The following is a 19,588-nucleotide window of genomic DNA, read 5'->3' as shown; positions in this document are numbered from 1 at the left end:
CGATCAGCCACTTCTAAGGAAAAGGTGTTTGCCCAAGGGACCTACAGGCTATATGCTGGTAATCCCTCTGCTGAGAGGACTCTGAGCAGGCTGTTTGGGGGCTCAGGGCATATTTCACCAGGTCTGACATCTGCCAGGTCACAAGAAGATAATCTGGAAGACAGACTGCTTCAGAGGGGGGTGTGTGGTCTCTCTGAGGACACTGATCAGCAGCTGGCCGCTCCCGTGTCTGCCCGTGTTCAGTTACGGGAAGGGAGCTGGTTGTTGATTGGAAAGATGAAACTGAAAGTATTCACAGGCTTACAGGAAACAGTGGACAGCATAATACTGTTTCTCAGAATCCAAATATGTTAAGCTGACAGAGTGCACTTGAACTTTTCACTTTCCTGAACCTCACACTGGTGTGATTCATAAGGCATTGGAAAGAAAGAGAAGGTCTTGAGGAAAGGTGGGAAAGGAGCTACTTAGATGGGGAGGTTAATTTGAACAGAATAATGAACAACACTCGAGGCCTTGATTTCTTTGCTTAGTTGGGCTTTCTAAGCCTATGAAAAGGGGAGAGAGAAGATCAGACCATGCCAAAAGTATTGGTAAGTAATGACAGAAGGATAAAATTGAGAGCTATAAACCACACTTCTATATAAAAAGCAATGTTTTGACAGTAGTATCTTGGATTTCACTTTATATTATTCTGTATCCTAGGGCCAAGCATGATAATGGATGAGAGCAGCTTGATAATCCCCATCAATAAAGATGCCTATGAAGTTCTTAAGAAAGGAGAGGACTGTTTAAGCAATCTCATTTGCAAAAAGTTTGCTTGTACGTTGACCTTCAAAAGTACAAAATGCACCACTGAAGTATACAGGAAGAAACTAAAGCAGGGAATTGACATTTGTGTTTGTAAGGATGATCTCACAAGACACAGGGCCGATGCTTTGGTGAATGCAGCCAATGAATATCTAGAGCATTCAGGAGGCCTTGCTTTAGCCCTTGTGAACGCTGGAGGGCCAGAAATAGCAGAGCAAAGCAATCTTCATATTCAAAGGTATGGAAAACTCACAGTTGGCAAAATAGCAGTGACAGGTGGAGGGAAGCTTCCTTGTAAGAAAATTATTCATACAGTTGGTCCAAGGTGGACCGTTTTTGAAAAGGAAAGATGTTGTGACCTGCTTCAGGAAGCTATCGTGAATGTTCTGAAGTACGTTAGCGCCCCAGAAAATACTATAAAGTCTGTGGCTATCCCAGCAGTGAGTTCAGGTATTTTTGGCTTCCCGCTCAGTCTGTGTGCTCAAGTGATTGTAATGGCTGTAAGGGGATTTGTTGAGGCAAGTCCACCCAGCTGTCTCAGGGAGATCCGCCTGGTGAACATTTCTGAGCCTACAGTTGCAGAAATGAAGAAGGTCTGTGAAAAGTTTCTGGGTGATACCAGTTCACTTCAGGAAACTCTTTCAGCTTCACCAAGCCAGCCTTCAGCTTTCATCAAACATGGAGACATTCGCTTGCGCATCATAAGAGGACTCATTGAAGAGCAGAAGGTAAGTCCGTCCCGTATTACGTTGAACATGGAGTTGCCTCCAAGTCTTTGCAGGATTTGGAGCCCAAGAGTTCAGAACACATATTGTATTGGTCCACCAAATAGTTATCTTCTCATCCTGATGAAAATTTACAAATGGTAAATAAATTATAGCAGCAAGGAGTTGGGTTTTTTTCTAAATGGGTATTAAACTTTAGAACATTTTAATATCTTTTTTTGTATACATGCTGTTATGGGATAATAGGAAGCAGCTAAAGATTGGATGATTAATAATAATATATCCCTATGTTAATGTTTATCTTCTTATTATAACATCATGGGAGTTCACATTTTATCATGCATTCCCTAGAAGTCTACTCTTATTTTTTGCCTTGCCTTTTTTCCTATAATTTATGTTCTCATAGGTGTCCCTACTGGAGTTATTCAGCAAACTGAATAACTGAAACAGCTGAAAATAACTTATACAGATGATGTGCACCTTACCTTTAAACAGTGCTTCATTTAAATTGATTCATTTAACCTTTTAGCTAGAAAATCTGATGCAAAATATATGAGCTTGGTCATAATAATCCAACAGAGCTCTTAGACTGGAAGCTACGTCACAGGAATGGCATTTGCTTTCAGCAAATACTGTATCTTAAAAAAATTCATAACTTTTATTTTAAAGAAGTGTCTTAATTGAATAGAAAGTTCATTTTTTTTGAGGTGAGAGCAAAGGATCACAAAGTTGGCAGTGTGGGGAATTTTATTAACCATTTCTACAGCACTGAAAGATACCACATGCCTTCGAGACTATGAGGAAAATAGGCTCCAAAGTCTTGTATCTTTAGAGAATCTTCAACAATTAAAGTTAGAACAATTACTGCTGTTATCGGCATTCTGTAAACAAGTGGTTTGCATTTTACATGTTTAATTTGAAATACAGAAGACCTACTATGGGAATCTGCTGTTTCCACTGGGAATTAGAAGCAACCATAGCTTTGCAGTTCCCCTGCGTGCACTGACCCCGCTAGTCTGGTGACGAGTGCTTGCTACCCTGATGCAGGGAGCATCTGCGTGGGCTGGGGTAACAGACATAGCCATAGTTGTCTCCTGCTCATTGATAATTGGCTGCAGAATTCCATTTGATGAGGCGCATATGGGTCACTTCTATAGCTGCGGTAATAATTCTGTTGAATACACTGATGACTTGAACAGGTTTTATGCACCGTGTTGGCTTAAAAAAAAAAAAAGCATGCATTTGCTGCCACTAGAAGGTGCATACTTTGATGTATTCCAGCGCTGCCCTTAGTAGTAGTAAGAGAACCTTTCAAACAGCTGATCTGCTGCAGCCAGGCTTTTTTAAAGGAATTGTTCCTAGAAAGAGTGCTTTCTATTGTAGCAAAACTTGCAAATAGTAAACTTGAAGTATACTGAAACTTTGCACTCTTCTCTTCCAGACTACAGCTGTTGTTAATTCTGTGTCTGTGAATGGCGAGCCTTACTGTCCGGTTTCAAGAGGACTGCTGCAAAAAGCGGGTTCAGGTCTTCAGAATGAACTTCAGTCTCGTCTAAGACGTGGTTTGCCTCATGAGAAACTCATAGTAACACAAGGCTATAATCTGGCCTGTGAGCTTGTACTGCACGTTCTATGGCAGCCATACCACCACAGAGTGTTACTGTGTGAGGTGATGATCAGTTAGATTGGATTTTAATTCATTTTCATCTTGAGTGATGTGAGGACTAAAACACTTGTTTTTCCTGCAGGAATTAAAAGCTGCAATGATAAGATGCCTGTGTCACCTTTTGGACTGGCGGTCTCCCTCAGTTTCTTTTCCAGCAAATGGGATTTGGTTGTTAATGCTGCCTGTTGATATAGTGGCAGAGATCATGATTGGCGAGGTTTTAAATTTTGCCAGGGCACACCCTGAGAAGAAGATGGATGTGCAGTTTGTCTTTTGCCCAGATGACTATGATGCCTATCAGGTAGCAAATTTGTTGTTAACTACCAATAAGGAAAACCCAGAACTGTAAAAATATTTCCATAGATCACTACAAATTAAGATAATCTGAATTCCGTACTACTTATAACATTTGTGAGCAGCAGGTCCCTTTGTGAAACTATTTGTCTCATTAACAGGTATTATTAATCTTTACAAAACTTTATTTTCTCTTCGCTAAAGCTGAAGTCTTTACCCTGTGGTCTGATAGCTAGGGGAGGGAGCTCTGAAATTCCCATGACTATCAGGGAATTTATGAGAAAGAGTCTACTCTTAACTGATTAGGGAATAAGCTTATTCCTCCTCAGGAAATTTCTTTAACTATTTTTTTGGTATGAAGTTCCTGGGGCAAAACACTATCAACACATTATATGACCTAACATGATACAAGGGTTGCGGATGGACACTGGATATTTTCAACTGCAGTGTGCCATTTTCCAGCTTTTGAATATTTGGTCGGTGTGATTAATACACAACTATTTTAGATAGCCATCTATTACGAAAGTACAGAGTTTGCTTTTGTTCCCATTTAACTTCAACCATCCATTCTTTCAACAGGTGCAAGAACTAGGTGGAGGGGGGTTGGAACTAGATTTTCTTTCAGGTCCCTTCCAACCCAAACCATTCTATGATTCTAAGATCAGATCTATGTTCTATAACAGTCCCATAAACTCTAAAGGAAGCTGTATGACAGCTATGTGCTCATCACTTAATCCCTTGATAATCAGGGCACAGCAGAAACTCATTTTGCTGAAAAAAGAAGGAAAGGCAATTTGCCAGATGCCAAATCCACTGCCTAGCGGAGTAGCGCTTCTCAGAGGCTTTCCATGTGTGATCGAGAAGAGAAGCTTTGGGGTAAAGGCAGCGGAATAGTCTGGGTTTTAAAACTGAGTAAGGATTCATCAGCATTAAACTGCAAGTAATGAACACCTTTATCTACTGTGGTTGCATGAATTCTGGATATGCCACAGCCACAAGGAGTTGGTAAAAGGTGCCATTCAGTGTGTGAGGTGTCTTACCTTAGGAGACTTAGAAGAACAGGAGTGCATTTGATATTGTCAGGAATAACATTTTAGGAAAAGCTGACAAATGTCAGCTGTTAACAATTTCAGAATCTGGGGGTGTTGTGTAACTACAGCTGTAAACTGCTTATCTAACAGAGTTTTGAAGAGAGGAATTGCATATTTGACAACAGAGATGGCAAACTGCTCCTAAACTTTTCTCTTTCAAGGTTTTTCAGGGAAAATTTTATTCAGCAGCACAGAAACTGGGAAAAAAGGAGTATTACGACAGAAGTGATCATTTGAGTAAGTAACGAACAGAAGGGGCATTTCAAGTAAATAAGCACTCCAGATTTTAGAATCTGAAATCACATTCCTTTAAAAAGAGCTTAGTATTTGCATATGTGTCTTGGGGAAAGGGGGAGGCAAAAATGTGTGAGTGCTTTGCATTTTTACATTCATAGGAATGGAACTGGGCAGTCCCTCATAAGATTTTCAAGCATAAAAATCGTCAGTGTCTAACTTGTTGGAATTAATTTAGTGGAAGGCAAATAAATTCTGCATGTGTGGGGTTGTTTTTTTTCCTGGAAACCTTACCTCCTAGTATCTAATCTCTTTTTTTTGAGCATACCAGAAGAGTAGTGTGTTTCTTGCACTGTACCTCTTGGATTACATATAGGAATTTGTGACAGCACGTGAAAGCTCTTCACTCTTATAATAAAAAAAAAATCTTTCTTCTAGGTACAGAGTCAGGCAGTCAAAGCATAAAAGAGACTGCAAATAATGAACCAGCTATTGAACTTAAAGGGAACACACATACAGCATTGGAAGCAGCAGAATCGTGGATCCAAAGCGTGGTACAAATTCAGGAAAGTCACCGTGCCGTTATTGAAAACAACTACATTTTTAGCCTCGGTAAAAACGAGTTTGCAGAACTATCTCAAGAGTGGCATTCTAGTGTATGTGTATCAGAAGAAGTGCGAGGTGGAAAAGCAAGACTGGAATTTCAGGGCCCCCCTAATGCTGTGATTGAAGCAGTGCTCGCAACTGAAAAATTACTGCTTCGTATGCAAGAGAAGACTACAGCCAAACAAGAGGAACTGCTGTACTTAATGGGTATGTAAAGTAAATAAGTGGCTAATTAAGTAAATAAGTGCCTAAATAAGGTCAAGTATGAAGCAACGTATATCTGTGTATTGCTGAGAGTGGACAGACGTGCATTCAGTTCACACACATACCGAGCATTGCTTCGATTACCGGTATTACTGTATGTTTATCATATGAGCCCCTGAAAGAGCGTTTGTTAGCTTTGGTTACTCACTTGGCAATATTCCCCGTAGGACACAGTTTACATAGGGGCTGGCCATCGTTGTACAGCCAGCTGTAACGCTGGCTTCCTCCAGGACAGCTTGGCTTTAAAGCCTGGCCGCTGGAGACTTACAAAATTTGCACCTGAATTAACACAAGCCTTTGCTGAGCTCTTTTGCTAGCTACAGCTGGACCGCTGTTGCAGGACCCATCAATGGATTTGTTCTTCAGAGCCCTTGACTTTCACTAATGGTGGATAGAACTAGTGGCATTACAAAAAGCTACTGAGTGATCCGTTTTGCCTCGTGTTTTTATAGTCATTCAATATAGATACCATTATATGAAAGTTGGGCTGTGGAGAGATGTAGTAAAGAAGATAGATAAATTGCTTTTCTGCGATTCTCTCTCTCTCCGGTTTCTTTAATAAATGTAGAAAAAAACAAATAAATCAATATATATCTCTCAATCCCTCTCTATATTAGCCTCTGGCACTACTTTGGAGAGTATTTAACGTTCTTTGTTCTTAACTAAACTACCAAACTGAAGTATTGGATCCCACCTCCTTGCCTTTGCTTCAGATATTATGATGCATGAAAATTTTACTCCCTCATTTGTATCCAGGCCAACCAGAAGCAGGTCAGCTTTCGGAAGGACACCATCACAGGACAGATATTACTAAACGCGTCCAGATTTCACTGGTGGAATCATACCTTCAGGAGTTTAAAGACAGACAGAAACAGTTTGAAAAAGCTGGGCTTTGTGTTCTCAAGGTAAAGAGGCTATTCATGGAAAAACTAAATCTCAGCTGATATATCTGTTTAACACATGCTTAAAAAACTCAGATGAACTATTTCAATATATTGCTTTTAAAAATTAAGATCAAATCAGCCTCATCCTTAAAATAGATGTAGTCTATTATAGATGTAATAAAAAGTATTTTAAACATAATGCAAATAATCACTCAAAAAGTGTGGTTAAATTCTGAGAAGTCCTTTTAACTGCACTGTGTATTCTGACTCTTACTTCAGGCTTCAAATGTTCCTCTGTAGGACTCTAGAGAAATGAGATTGGTGTGTTAGAACAAGTACAATATCCAGGACACTAATGCAGTGTCTCTGTTTTGTTCTTATGAGCTTGACACCAAAAATTAGCAACTGAATTTGTCAGAGTTATGATCTGATTAGTAGTGTGTTGAAGTTGGGATCTTGCTTGATATCAGTGTGTGGTGGGTTGACCCTGGCTGGACACCAGGTGCCACCAAGCTGCTCTGTGACTCCCCTCCTCAGGAGGACCGGGCCGGGAGGAGTAGAAAATAAGATGGAAGGAAAAAAAAACCTCATGGGTCGAGATAAAGGCAGTTTAATAAAACAAAAGCAAAAGCCGTGCACGGAAGCAAAGGAAAACAAAAGATCTATTCTCTACTTCCCATCAGCAGGTGATGTCCGGCCACTTCCCGGGAAGCAGGGCTTCCATATGCGTAGTGGTTGCTCTGGAAGACAAACGTTGTAATAACGAATGTCGTGTCCCGTGTCCCCCCCCCTTTTTTTTAGTTTTTATTGCTGAGCAGATGCCATATGGCGTGGAATATCCCTTTGGTCATTTTGGGTCAGCTGTCCTGGCTGTGTCCCCTCCCACGACCTTGCCCACCCCAGCCTACTGGTGAGGGGGGGAAATGTTGGAGAGACAGCCTCTGTGCTGTGCGAGCACTGCTCAGCAGTAGCCAAAACACTAGTGTGTTATCAGCACCTTTCTAGCTACCAATACAAAGCACAGCACTACGAGGGCTGCTATGGGGAAAATTAACTCCATCTCAGCCAGACCCAGCACACGGTGCTTCACTGAAAGGGAGGAGGATGAGGCTGTGCAACACAGAGAAATATGGAAGTCTGTAAACAGGGATTTGTGTGCCTAGTAGTAACAGAGGGTAACTGGAAACCAGACTGCCACGTGCCAAACTGCCTTTCGTACGAGAAAGATATTTAACATTGAAATAATAGCAAGTACCAACCCGATGAAAGCAAGTGCTTTTTGATCTGCAGAACTAAAGACTTTGTTGAGGCTCAACACAAAAGCTACATCAGGATTTAAAACAGTGCTGCACTGAGGATCGGTCATAGCTCAGTTAAATGACTTTTAACAGAGCAAAAGCTTGATCGCGCTTCAGCGCCTGCTTGTTTTTAGCTGAGCAGTCAGAAGTCTGGCATGAGCACATTGCTGGAGAAGAGGCCTTGCAGAGCTCTGGTACTGACTTTTGCCTTAGGACTGTGACTGGCCCATGGGTCGAGTTGGGTACGGGAGCAAGAGCTGCAGCGCAGCCAATTTGCCTGAAGTTCTGTGTGGCGTTATGCTGCATGCAGCCATGTTTTCAAGACACAAGCTAACGTAAAGGCCCTCTTACCTATGGATCTTTTTTTCCCCAAGAGCTGTAAAGTTTTGATCAACGAGAGCTGAGGTTTTCCACGCCTTATAGGACACTTGCAGTTCTTTACAAGATTAGGCTGTAAGCACCCACACAGCTTATTCTCACGTACGGTTGATACTCAATCTGTTCAGCACAACTCAAGTACTGGAAATCAGTACACTAGGATATATTCCCATCGATTTCAATGAGAGGCATGGGACAGTGGTATGGTTCTTTTCCTGTGGATCAGTTGCACACTTCACATACCTTATCCACTACGTGGTCAATGCATATAAGCTAAATCAAAGGTTCTTACATTGAAGAACATAGCCGGAACAACAGCACTCGTGGATTTCATGGATATTGGTCTCCGTTTGCTTACACTACGCTATCATTTATGTTACAGATTGAGAAGATATATAATCCTCTTTTATCTGCTGCATTCCAACAAATGAAAAAAAAAATAGAAGAAAAACAAGGTACCTCCAAAGTAACCCACAAGCTGTACCAGCATGTTCCTGCTCAGTTCTGCAGCTCGGTGTGCCAAACTGGATTTCACAGGATGTACTCACCACCAACAGGTAATAACTTGCTTTGGCATCTTTAAACAAAATGAACAGTGACCAACTACTAAAGTTGGATTAAAATCAGAAAAAATGGCATTCCTAAACAAGAACTGTTTCTTACCTGCATTTAGAGTCATACGAGCTTACTTTTTTACCTACAGTAAGATTTTCCTGTTTTTCCTTCCTGATACTATAGAGTCAGTAAGGCTCCGGGAGGATGAGCCTGGATTCTAGCCCAGCCCAGACACAACATGTTGACAGAATTGTTAATATACACATAATGCCATGTCCAAGTTTTATTTTGTTGCATCACCCTTTCAAGAAAGACAACATCCTTATTTACTTGCTGCAAACAGGCATTCAGCAGCTTGATGCTTTAAAGCATGTTCAAAGGAGTCACAGGATAATTGAGGCTGAAATTAGGCTACTACACCTAGCCTAACCCCCTGCTCAAATCAGGTGCGATCAGAGACAGCAGATAATCTGACTGAGCAGGCTCCCATTCAAACAGTTAGGAAGAAAGTTGTGGTGTCTATGAAATATTGTAGTAGGCAGTGCAGTAGACAGATGTTTTCCGAAATGGAAAGAACAAGCATTTGGCACCTCATCCTGCAACAGGTGAAGGGCGTGGTATTTTGCTTGTCAAATGTGGAATTGGGATTTCAGGCAATAAACTGTTCAAAAAGTAGAGATTTGCCTCTCCTTGTCTATGCAATGTACGTGGCACATTTTCACACTTTCACAGTAATAAATAGGATGATGGTCTAATATCATTTCTTTGCGCTCTTCCATGTGATACTGTAATAGCATTTTTATGCAGCATTCTCCTTATAAATCCCAAAACTTTTTTTGTAGTTTGCGTTATTAAAAACTTACCTTCTTTGGTGCTTATCAGAGTCCCTAGTACATGATGACAGAGGTGTTTTATATAAAAACATTATACCTTGATGTTTCCATCACTGGAGTAACAGTTAAATCCGAATGGTCATCGCTGGAGCAGCAGTTAAATCGGAATAGCCATCAGCTGTCATCGCTCGTGATTTCAATGGGAGATCAGTGCTAGCATCAGAGCCACTTAATGCAAATTTACTTCCAAAAGGATGGCGCGCATTGAGCAGTAACATAAAATGTAATACTGAATCACGAAGCAGTCTCTTAGTACTACCACCCCAAAAGAACCAATTGTTTAAGGCTTTTTTTTTTCTTCTGAAAATTTTTCTTTCTTTTTCCAGAACAAAAATATGGAGCCGGCATCTACTTTAAAAGGAACCCGAAAAGCCTAATCGAGCATAAAGATACGTGGGAAGCAGACTCTAAAATGTACGTCTTTGAGGTTGATGTATTAACAGGCTTATACACTAAAGGGAAGCCGTCTTACATTATGCCACCGGCAGTGGAGGGGGATGCCATTAGGGTATATGACAGCTTAGTAGATGATGTAAACAATCCTGACACCTTTGTCATTTGCAACAGCATTGGGGCCCTTCCACAATATTTGTTGACTTGTTCCCGAGTGAGGGAGAGGTATACGGCCCTCTGAGGAAACCAGAAGCATCCTGAGTAAGAATTAATCAGAACTGTAGCTATTGTGAAGACCCCTTCAGAACAAAGTCTAGTACTTAGATTTTAAGAGGATGCTCTACCTAGTAACATGCTGTGATCAAAGTGCCTTGTGCAAAGTGCTCTGGGATATCTGTGAACAAAAAAAGTAAGTCAATACCTTAAGGAGATTAGAAAACAAACTATCTGTGAATGGAAACGGAAGGGAAAGCATCACAACATACAGTTTAACATTTATCTGGTCATTTACTTTATGCCTTAAAGCATTCTGAGCGTGTGACTATACACTTGATGTTTGTGTAGGTTGTCATTCTTCCATTACATTTTCTTAATTTGAGATATTGCATATATTAGTGAAACCCAAAAAATCTTGGTTGTGCCTTTGATTCTTAAATTTTCTTTTGACTTAAATAGGTGAATGTATCAGGTGAAAGCTGTTTCCCACTTGGGGACATGCTATTAAATACACATAGTTATGACAAGTGTGAGGCAATACTTCATAATTTCTAACAGTAGTTGCTGTTACAGTTTTTATTAGTTCAGAGATTCCGAGCACTGGAGATACATGTATTCAAAATAAAAAGTATGAATGATACTGTCAGCTAACCTGTTATTTTTCCATATAGTTTTAAGAACGTGACCTGGACTGTATTTGAGCTTCAGATTTCTCAGTCGTGTTCACTCTCTTTGAAAGGCTACAAAATAGTAGAGAACTGGTTCAAGCTGCAGCTTGAAATTGCTCTTCAATTAATCTGCCTTTACCAGTATTTTTTAAAGATTAAGTGTCAAGTGTAGATATCCCCACATTGCTTCTGTAGTGACCTGAAGCCAGTAAACGGAAAAGCCTAAGAGCTGTTTTACTCATTTCAATGTAAAAGGGGATTTAGTCCAGCTCTCAGGTACTTTGAAACTTTCTGTACTAAAGCCTGAAACTGTCTGACGTTAGCAGGGTTTAAAACAAATCTATTGCCCCAAACTGAAGGCTACTACCAGATTTGTCCAATCTGAAGCACTTAAAACCACTAGTTATGGCCCTAACTAAACACCCAACGGCTTATAACGGTGCTGTAATACAGAAATAAAGGCTCATCTGTCAAGATCACTTCTGCTTCTAGATTGAAAAGTCATCTGTGGTTAAAACTGTAATTATCTGGGGAGAAGAAAGGCTCGCATAAAACTATTAAAAAATGACGACATTGTCACATGAAAAGCATTTCATCCACATGTAAAGCACTGTGCTAAAGGAGAGCAGTCTGAACCCTGAAACATAGACGAAATTAGCAGTCAATAAAACTTTTCAAAATAATTGATTAATGAATTCTCAGCACACTTGTGCTGCTCCTGCAACTCCCAAGATAGTAGTCATAGTGCTAGGAACCACTCACAAGTCCAAAAGAAAGTAAGTCATAAAAGTCTAATTCTGAACTCTAAGTGAGGTTGCAAGTGGAAAAAATTTTTTGTACCATTGCAAAACAAACTTTTAAATGAATATAATCATATTTTGGGTTTGGGTTTTTTTCCTTAATTATTTTTAAGATTAGCTGTGTCTACATTGTTGCAAAAGGGTAGCTTTTGTAGTGTGTGAGCCTACGCTCTCGTGTAATGTTAAATGGGACACCCCCCCTGCCGTGAACTTGTAAGAGCCATCTAACACATACGAGTCTTGTTCTCACAGAAATCCCAAGGTTGCTTTTAGATAGTATGCTCGAAGTTTGAAAACACAATCGGTCTACTTCTATTTTAACTTTTCCATTTAAGCAACCAACTCTTCTCCTCTATTTCTGTCCCATTTTTCCTCATGTTTCTTGATTCACACATTACTGCCAGGAAAACACACAGCTGTAGATTTAAGGTTTGTTAGGCAGCATTGAACAAGAAGCAGCTCTTATTTCAGCTTGCTTCAAAAGGTTTCATTATTACAGGAGTTTCATGGCAGGAATTTTATTTTTTTTGTTTTCTTTTTTGAAAAAACTCAGTAGATGAGTTTCTGAACTACTGCAACAATTTCTAACAAGCATCAGTTTTCAGAAAGCCTCAAAGGATTTTTTTTTTGGCACAATGTAACATCTTTTCTCCTACTTGGAATAAAGAACAGTTTTCATAGTGCAGTATTGTTTTAATACTGTTACACAAGTACTGGTAACAATGTATTTCATTAACCTTTTTATTAACTTTGTAATTCTTAACTGCATCTGAAAAACGTCGGTAGTCAGTTTAATAGAAAAAATAATTACTTTACTGATATTATGTTAACAGCTTACTCGAATGCCCATGCTTCCTCCTCCCTCCACATACACCCACAGTTTATAAGGGGTGAATTACTCAATACTTATCTTGCATTTTATTATAGCGAGATTTTTTTTCTAGTATATAATTTCTAGTTAAGTTCACCTGTGCTCTCTGCACTTAGTGATATAATATATATTCTATATGCGTATATAGTTTTTTAAAAACTGGTAATGTAAGAGGTTGTATATAATTATCTTCATCTGGTCCTCGAAAAGAGTAATTTCATATACAGAAACTAGAAAATAAACCCAGCACAAACTAGATGTACCAAGTAGTACATATTAAAGTAATTACCACAGTAATTGAAAATTCCTGATCTTAGTCCTACAATAATCAGCTCACTAGAGGCTACTCCACAGCCTCTGGGATTTCTCTGTCATCCACAATAAGGGTATGAATAATTCCTTCCTTTCGTTTTCCACTGCTGACAGCCTTAATGCAACAGCTGTGACCACCAACACTGAAGTGAGTTTCAGTCCCATCTTCTACAAATTCACCCTGGGAGAAAGGAGACAAGAATAAAACCAGACACGTGCTATTTTAGTAAAATAAAAGCTTGAGTGCATCAGACTGTTTCCAAAGTCAAGATCGCTTGTGGTTCCCACAATTAGAGCAGCCGCAGGTACCTGCGACAAATACAGCGCAAATGCTGAACAGAGCTGCGGAATCTCAGATGGGGCTTTGTCAAGGCGTCCAGTTAAAGATTTGTGGGTATTAGGTGACAATCAAAATTTCACGTAATCAGAAATGGTAAAGTTGGAGTTTGTGGATTAATATCGTTGATCCACATCAGTAAAACAAAAATAGAAAAGGCTCGCAGTTTCCTTCCAAGTTGTGCAGTACAGCCAGTAAGCACCACACAAACCTGCGCTGAGGTGGCGGTAAAACGGGGAGGATTTAGTGGTACCTTCTACAGCCGGACAAAGCAATCCCTGAATTGAGTATAACAGTTGTGTATTTTGGATACGCAGCTCCTGCTGCAGTTGTGTAATTTCCTGTTATGGATTTTGCCACACATGGCTGTGTTTTTGTCATCATCTTTGGAAGAGTAGAGAAGTCTGTGTGCCGCTCTAATGCAAACACAGTTTGACAACTAAACCCATACTCGTAGTGTGCAAGAGTATCTCCTAGTGCATTTATTACATTAGAGAAAAAGCTGAGAACCATCAAGAGCAGAAGTTCTGCTTCACTGAGAGAGGATGTTTCTTCCACTGATTACCAAAGAAACATTTGGTGAATCTTTTCATCCTATTCTCGAGTACAGCAAAACTGTTGATTTCACAATGTGCACTCATCCAGGGGATTACTTGTGGCAGTAGAAATCACAGTGACAAGTCTTGGGCAAGAAAGCACATCCTTCAAGGATGGGGAAGCCTACATAGTATGCATATTGAAAGCCATCATGACATAAAAAGATACCAAATAGATTAAGCCTTCTAGCTGTCAACCTGCTCTAAAACTTAATGCAGATGTGACAGAAAGACAAAAGATTTTATTTGTTCCAACGAGACTGCTAAGCCCTAAGCGTTAGGGACAATCTCTAGATGGAAAAAAAATCATGAGTCATAACAGGCCGCATGTGTTCAACGTTCAGCCACCACTAACACGAGCAGGTTTGGATGAGGTGGCTCTACACTCCGCATCAAACTCAAGTCCCTCCCACTCCCCTGAAAGTTTTCTCCCTAAAAACCCTGGACAACCGACCCAGATTTATTTTGCTTGTCCAAAAAGCGTAAACAAAAGCATTGTTTATCCTTAAATAGACAGATGTTTGGCATCCTAACTGAAATACTGTCAGCTGTAAAATACAGTGAAGGACATTTGGAACAGACTAATAGCGTACTGGCTGTCTAGGTGTATGCTCATACTCTGTGGTAAAGCGAGGTAACGTGCCCCTCTGTGGCTTATCTGGTAAGCTTTGGTTATCTAGCCGTAGCCTGTGAAAAGCCTTTGGAAATGACCACGTACCGCTGTTTCCATTTTTTGACCATTGCACCACACATCCATAGTGTCCTTTTCTGTGAAGGAAAAAGAAAACAAAAAGTAGAAAGAACAGGATTTCCCCCCCCCCTCCCCAGACAGGAAGATCTAGGAATTTCAAAAATTTACTGTTGAATTTTACTTTCAGTTCCCAAAAGTTGCTCCTAATTAGCCATAGTACTTGGGCTACAGGGTTTGTTCTTATATTGGAGAGATGGGAGGCTCTGTCATTAATGGGCAAACAACTTTTGCTATGAACATACATTTTTACCTCTCCCTAGTCCTGGCTATTAACACTGGGTTGTTCTGAATATTGTTAGAGATGTTAAACTGAAAATCATTCTTAGACTGAAAATCTTGAAGACAGAAAAATGAAGTAATTTCTGGTAATTATTTGAGTGCTGTTTCAATGAAGCTCTAACATTTTTTCCAGGTTGGTTTAATTCAAAAGCAGCATTATTTAACATCCATCAAACTGTTTGTATTCTTAAAATCTCCTTGAAAACCCAAGTACCAGTTTAAATATGAATCTTAGCTTTTTTTTTCATTTGAAACAGAATATTTTCACTTCTTCCAGCACATCCTCCTTAAATTACTTTGCTCTAGAATTCCCACTACCGACACTGTCATCCACAGGACATCAGTAGAGAGCTGAACACTGCTTGCCTTTTAAGTAAGCACAGGGAGATTAAAAGTCTGTGAGGAGACTTATCTGTTTCTGGCATTAAAATTGTCTTTCCTCCCTGCCCCCCTTCATCTTAGGGCAGTTCATTCTGTTCTGAGGCTTAACAAGAAATCATAGCCCAAGATCTCCTGTCTTCAGGTCTAACCATACAGCAATAGCTAAGTGAAAGTTTTCCCACTAGATGCCACAGACAAATTCCTCAGGGGATCCCTTCCTCCCATCTGCTTGTAATGTATTTGGGAAAGGGGGGCAGAAGAGAAGAAGTGTATTGCCTTGCTATTAAGAAAGTGAAGAAGCATCGTCTGAAGTTTTTAGATTAAATTTGTAGTTAAGAAGTGATGCAGAAAAAAGGATGCTGATTAATCTGTCAGAAATGTAGAATAACATTGTCGCACTTCTTCAGTTAAAGACTCCTTGACTTTGGCTTATGATTTTTGGAAGGAAAGCCTGGTTACCTGGTTAACAAACTTACACACGCAGCGGGTTTGATCACATCGCAGATAACACTTCTATAACATGCTTCACCTGGAGAACTGTCTTGCTAGGGCAGCTCTATGGATACAGAAGCCATAACTCCTTCCAACCTTTTTTTTTTTTTTCCTTTTTTAAATCTATGCTGCTGTAGAACAGAACACTGACAGCAGGCTCACACAGGTGTAACGAGACCATCATTTTTCAGACTGTCTTTGGCATCTGATTCCAAACTTCCAGACCACCCAGGATTTTACACTGCAACAGTGCTAGCCACTGAACTGTGCTTTCTCTTAATTACCAGTTATTAAATGCATACAAGTTTATTCAAAGGCAGCAACATGAAGTCACTCGATGTTTGCTTACCTAGAACAACTCTATAGTCCGTACCACCCAAGCTCAGTACCCAAGTATTGGTTGTTTTTGACCTGTTCTCCATATACTTCTTGAGGCTCTTTCCGTTGATCTCCAAAGTGTATTCATATGCAAAGCCGCTGACTGCATCAATGTTAATAGTAGCTTTTGTTTTGGATACTCCAACAGTGAATGTTTCTTTACCCACTAATTTAAACATCCATTCTTTTCTTATTTCTTCCTGTAGAATAGAACAAAGACAATGGGTATTAACTGATAAACCTGAATGCATGTTTTAGTATAAAAAAAATTGAACTAGAACTCGGGAAACAGCTCAATACTTAACTAGTATTTCAGAATGAACGAATACACAATATTCTGTATGTCTAGAGTGCCTCTGCCCAAGGACAGCAAAGCACTTCATGAATACTCACACCTTAATTGTAACTGAAAAAAAGAATGATGCAGTTCATTAAATTAGGTAAAGTTAATCAACTGAATATACCTCACTTGCATTTATTTGTCTTTTGTTTGTTCTGATGCCTGTTGCATGGAAGTGCACTTATATAATCTGTATCATAGTGAATTTTGAGCACATTTCACCTTTCCATCAACATAGACAACACGTTTTCCTGAAGTGGTCCCATGTTCAAATTCAATCTTATGAACACCATCACTTAAAGCTACTTCCCAAACAGCCACCAGATCTGTCATCTTCTCCAAGTGGCTGTACCGAGACCTATGGAAACACCAACAAAGTACATTAATTGTCGTTGAAAGAGTTCAGTTACTGATGTCTACAGTTCAAAGCTTTACCGCTTCAGGGCAAGTCACTTTTTACAAGTGAAAAATGAGACTTGAAATAAGACGCTTACAGAACTGCTTTTCATGTTTTTGAAACATTCAAATGTGACACAATATCACAAAACATAAACAGACAGTTAAACAGATTCACTTTGACCAACACCATACAAAGACATCTATTTCCATCTAACTGCTAAAACTTCCATTTCAGGTGACAGTGTGGTTACAAAATTATACTTGGAATTCAGATGCTCCTGGACAGTTCTGCGATTTCTTGGCAGGCGTTAAAATACAGCATTTTGATTGGTCTCTGAGAAAGCATTTTAGCCTTTTAGACTTGAAAACTAGTCAGGATGACCAGTTTAGCTATTATCTGTTTTAACAGATTTGTCTGTAATCTTTCTCATAAACATTACCTACATCATTCAGAAATGCAACTCTGCACACACAAACACCCAAAGGGGAGGAGATCTGGCAAGATATCCTTTCATTTAAGTAATTTTTAAAGTTTAGATACGGTCATAAGCAACCGCTGGAACTGTGGATATCTTTCCAAATCTGCTCATACCACAGTTCTGATTTTTTACCTTACTTCATCTTCACAGACAGTAATCTCCTCACGGGATGCCATAGTAACCAAAACGGCTTTTAATCCAATTAGCAGCAAGAAAAAAAGAAAAGCAGAATAGCAGCATAGAAGGGTTGAGGCCTAAATTTTCCTCCTTTTCTCCATTTAAGGTAAAGGACGTTTTTAAAAGGGTCATGAACTATCATGCACTGCCATATATATGATGAAATACAAACATAATTTTTCCTCTTAAAAAGGCAAATGTAAGTATTCTTTTACAAAATTAGTAAGTGCAATTTATCCTAACTTTATTAGCACATCATAACTTTGTCAGTTATTTGATGGAAAAATGGTTTGCCTCATTTGTGAGCAAAAGCTTAGAAATGGACAGCTTGACCAAAGCAGGAACGACACCCAGAGCTGCCCATCGCCGTCACAAACCATAACAAGCTAGGGACTGTTGCCACCTCAGGGAAAGTGAAATAGCACAGGCAACAATTTCAACTTACTTGTTCTGCTAAACCACTGTAGTAGTTTTCAACAATCATATTAGCAATTTGACCTGGCAATTCAGTCACGAAGTGTATGTGAACCACAGACAAATCACTTGTTTCTTTCTTAGGAGGTTTTTAGACCACGGCTGTGTTTTACAACGCTGCTGAGTTATTTTTAATTTATTATTTTCACTAAACAAATGAATTTGTTAAGAGCTATCTGCATTGTCTGTGCACATCAACAAGCATAATTTAAGTAAGTGCAAATAAGTGAATTTTTGACAAATTGTACTTTTCAGTGAAAAATTAATTAAAAGTAGAGTTTTAAGTTCTAGGGTCTCTCGTCAGCATAACAGAGGAGTGTGCATTTAAAAATTAAACCTCCTTCACTCTATCTTAAGCTTCTATTTTAAAACATGCTCAAGTACACTGCTGTATTACTGTCCGTGGTTTTGTCAGTAATTATACACATTTCTGTTCATAAACTGAAAAATAAGTTTTAAAAACAGTGAAACCGTTTTAAGGATCTAAGGATTTAATTCTCACAGTAGTCAGCAGTCTACACCGCCTAATAAATGCCAAGGAGATTGTTTGGGTTGTTCCTAAAGTTACGGGTCGACCTCTGTGAAGGCTCGCATCCCCTGGCACAGGGTGGATGTCCGGCGGGGTGTATTTCTGCGCCTCCCCCTACCCCTTCTCGTCAAAGGAGCGGGCGCCAGGGCCTCAGGACAGACCCAGGCTTGTCCCTGCCAGCTAACCGACACAAAAAGTGGCCTCGGGCACAAAAAGAAATGCCAGAAGCGGTGGCACCTTCTGGAGCATGCCTACAGCCTGCCCACAGAGACTGCATCACCCCCGGCAGCACGCAACCCTGCTGCCTGAATTTTAGCAGATATTTTAGGATCGATGCTGCAAGCGTTAAGAAACGTCCCAGGACACACAGTTTCTGGGGTTTGTTTTTTTTTTAAACAAATCATGGCAATGTGGTAATACACTTTTTTTTTTTTAATCAAACCTGAACTCAAACTCTAGTCCAGCTTTATTTATTCTTTTTCTGAAGGAGAGCCTACACCATCAGAGTCCAAAGGGAAAGCCGTGCCCTGCTACCCGACAGGAGGTGCCTGCCGCAGTTAGCCCTCAGACGTTCGCTCACTGGCTCGAATCCACGGAAACGGATTTGTACCAGCCGCCGACCGTCCCATTTCACTGCATTTTCTGTTAATCAAGCCAGCAGCCCAAAATGAGATTTACTTCTTTATTCATAAGGACTTGTTTTGAAAACTAGGATGGGATTACCCCTCTGCATCCACTTAATCCGTGCCTGGTAGCAGACAGCGGGGGATGGTACACTAGGAAGTATAGCATATGAACTCCAGAGACGGCAAATTTCTCCCCACCACCCACGTTTATTGCCAGCAAAGAGGGTTTTTTTTAAATTAAGTCCCGACAGCCACCTTCCTGAACCCCTCATCAAACAGCTTATTGCTGATCGCCGTGATCCTCCATACCCATACCAGTGAGAACATCCGACCCCTCTCTGAGCCGCGCTTGCCCGAGCCTCCAGCAGCAGAGCCCCGCTGCCCCCCGCCCGGCT

The 19,588-nt window shown here is 40.1% G+C and overlaps 2 protein-coding genes across 3 annotated transcripts in view; one reads left to right on the top strand and one right to left on the bottom strand.

The window, feature by feature from the left end:
- Positions 1-11,828, top strand: part of PARP9 (poly (ADP-ribose) polymerase family, member 9) — a 13,168-nt gene extending 1,340 nt beyond the window's left edge. The window contains exons 1-9 of one of the 2 annotated variants that reach the window (XM_009327121.1): positions 333-590; positions 703-1,535; positions 2,974-3,201; positions 3,281-3,499; positions 4,745-4,820; positions 5,256-5,630; positions 6,444-6,592; positions 8,630-8,804; positions 10,022-11,828. In XM_009327121.1, coding sequence (XP_009325396.1) covers positions 548-590; positions 703-1,535; positions 2,974-3,201; positions 3,281-3,499; positions 4,745-4,820; positions 5,256-5,630; positions 6,444-6,592; positions 8,630-8,804; positions 10,022-10,329 — 2,406 coding nt within the window. In that variant the 5' untranslated portion in view covers positions 333-547 and the 3' untranslated portion in view covers positions 10,330-11,828. Of the gene's footprint in view, positions 1-332; positions 591-702; positions 1,536-2,973; positions 3,202-3,280; positions 3,500-4,744; positions 4,821-5,255; positions 5,631-6,443; positions 6,593-8,629; positions 8,805-10,021 lie in introns of those variants that run through there. The other variant, XM_009327122.1, reaches the window with a different exon arrangement.
- Positions 11,829-11,895: 67 nt separating this feature from the next.
- FAIM (Fas apoptotic inhibitory molecule) lies at positions 11,896-16,863 on the bottom strand. The gene is made up of 4 exons (XM_009327123.1): positions 16,732-16,863; positions 16,141-16,369; positions 14,607-14,656; positions 11,896-13,136 (listed from the first exon to the last, which is right to left on the bottom strand). The coding sequence occupies exons 1-4, from the start codon at positions 16,840-16,842 to the stop codon at positions 12,987-12,989; spliced, it is 540 nt and encodes a 179-aa protein (XP_009325398.1). The 5' UTR covers positions 16,843-16,863; the 3' UTR covers positions 11,896-12,986.
- Between the last annotated feature and the right edge of the window lie 2,725 nt (positions 16,864-19,588).

This window comes from Pygoscelis adeliae, unplaced genomic scaffold (genome assembly GCF_000699105.1).
Source record: "Pygoscelis adeliae isolate BGI_AS28 unplaced genomic scaffold, ASM69910v1 Scaffold227, whole genome shotgun sequence".
In the NCBI taxonomy this organism is placed as follows: Eukaryota; Metazoa; Chordata; class Aves; order Sphenisciformes; family Spheniscidae; genus Pygoscelis; species Pygoscelis adeliae.
Note: the sequence above shows the minus strand (reverse complement) of the source record. Positions and strands in the feature narration are given on the sequence as shown.

Coding starts and splice junctions, on each gene's coding strand:
- FAIM (XM_009327123.1), bottom strand. CDS start 16,842: ATGACAGATCTGGTGGCTGTTTGGGAAGTAGCTTTAAGTGATGGTGTT. Junction 14,657..16,140: donor GGACTATAGAGTTGTTCTAG/GTAAGCAAACAT, acceptor TTTCCTTCACAG/AAAAGGACACTATGGATGTG. Junction 13,137..14,606: donor GTCAAAAAATGGAAACAGCG/GTACGTGGTCAT, acceptor CCTTTCTCCCAG/GGTGAATTTGTAGAAGATGG.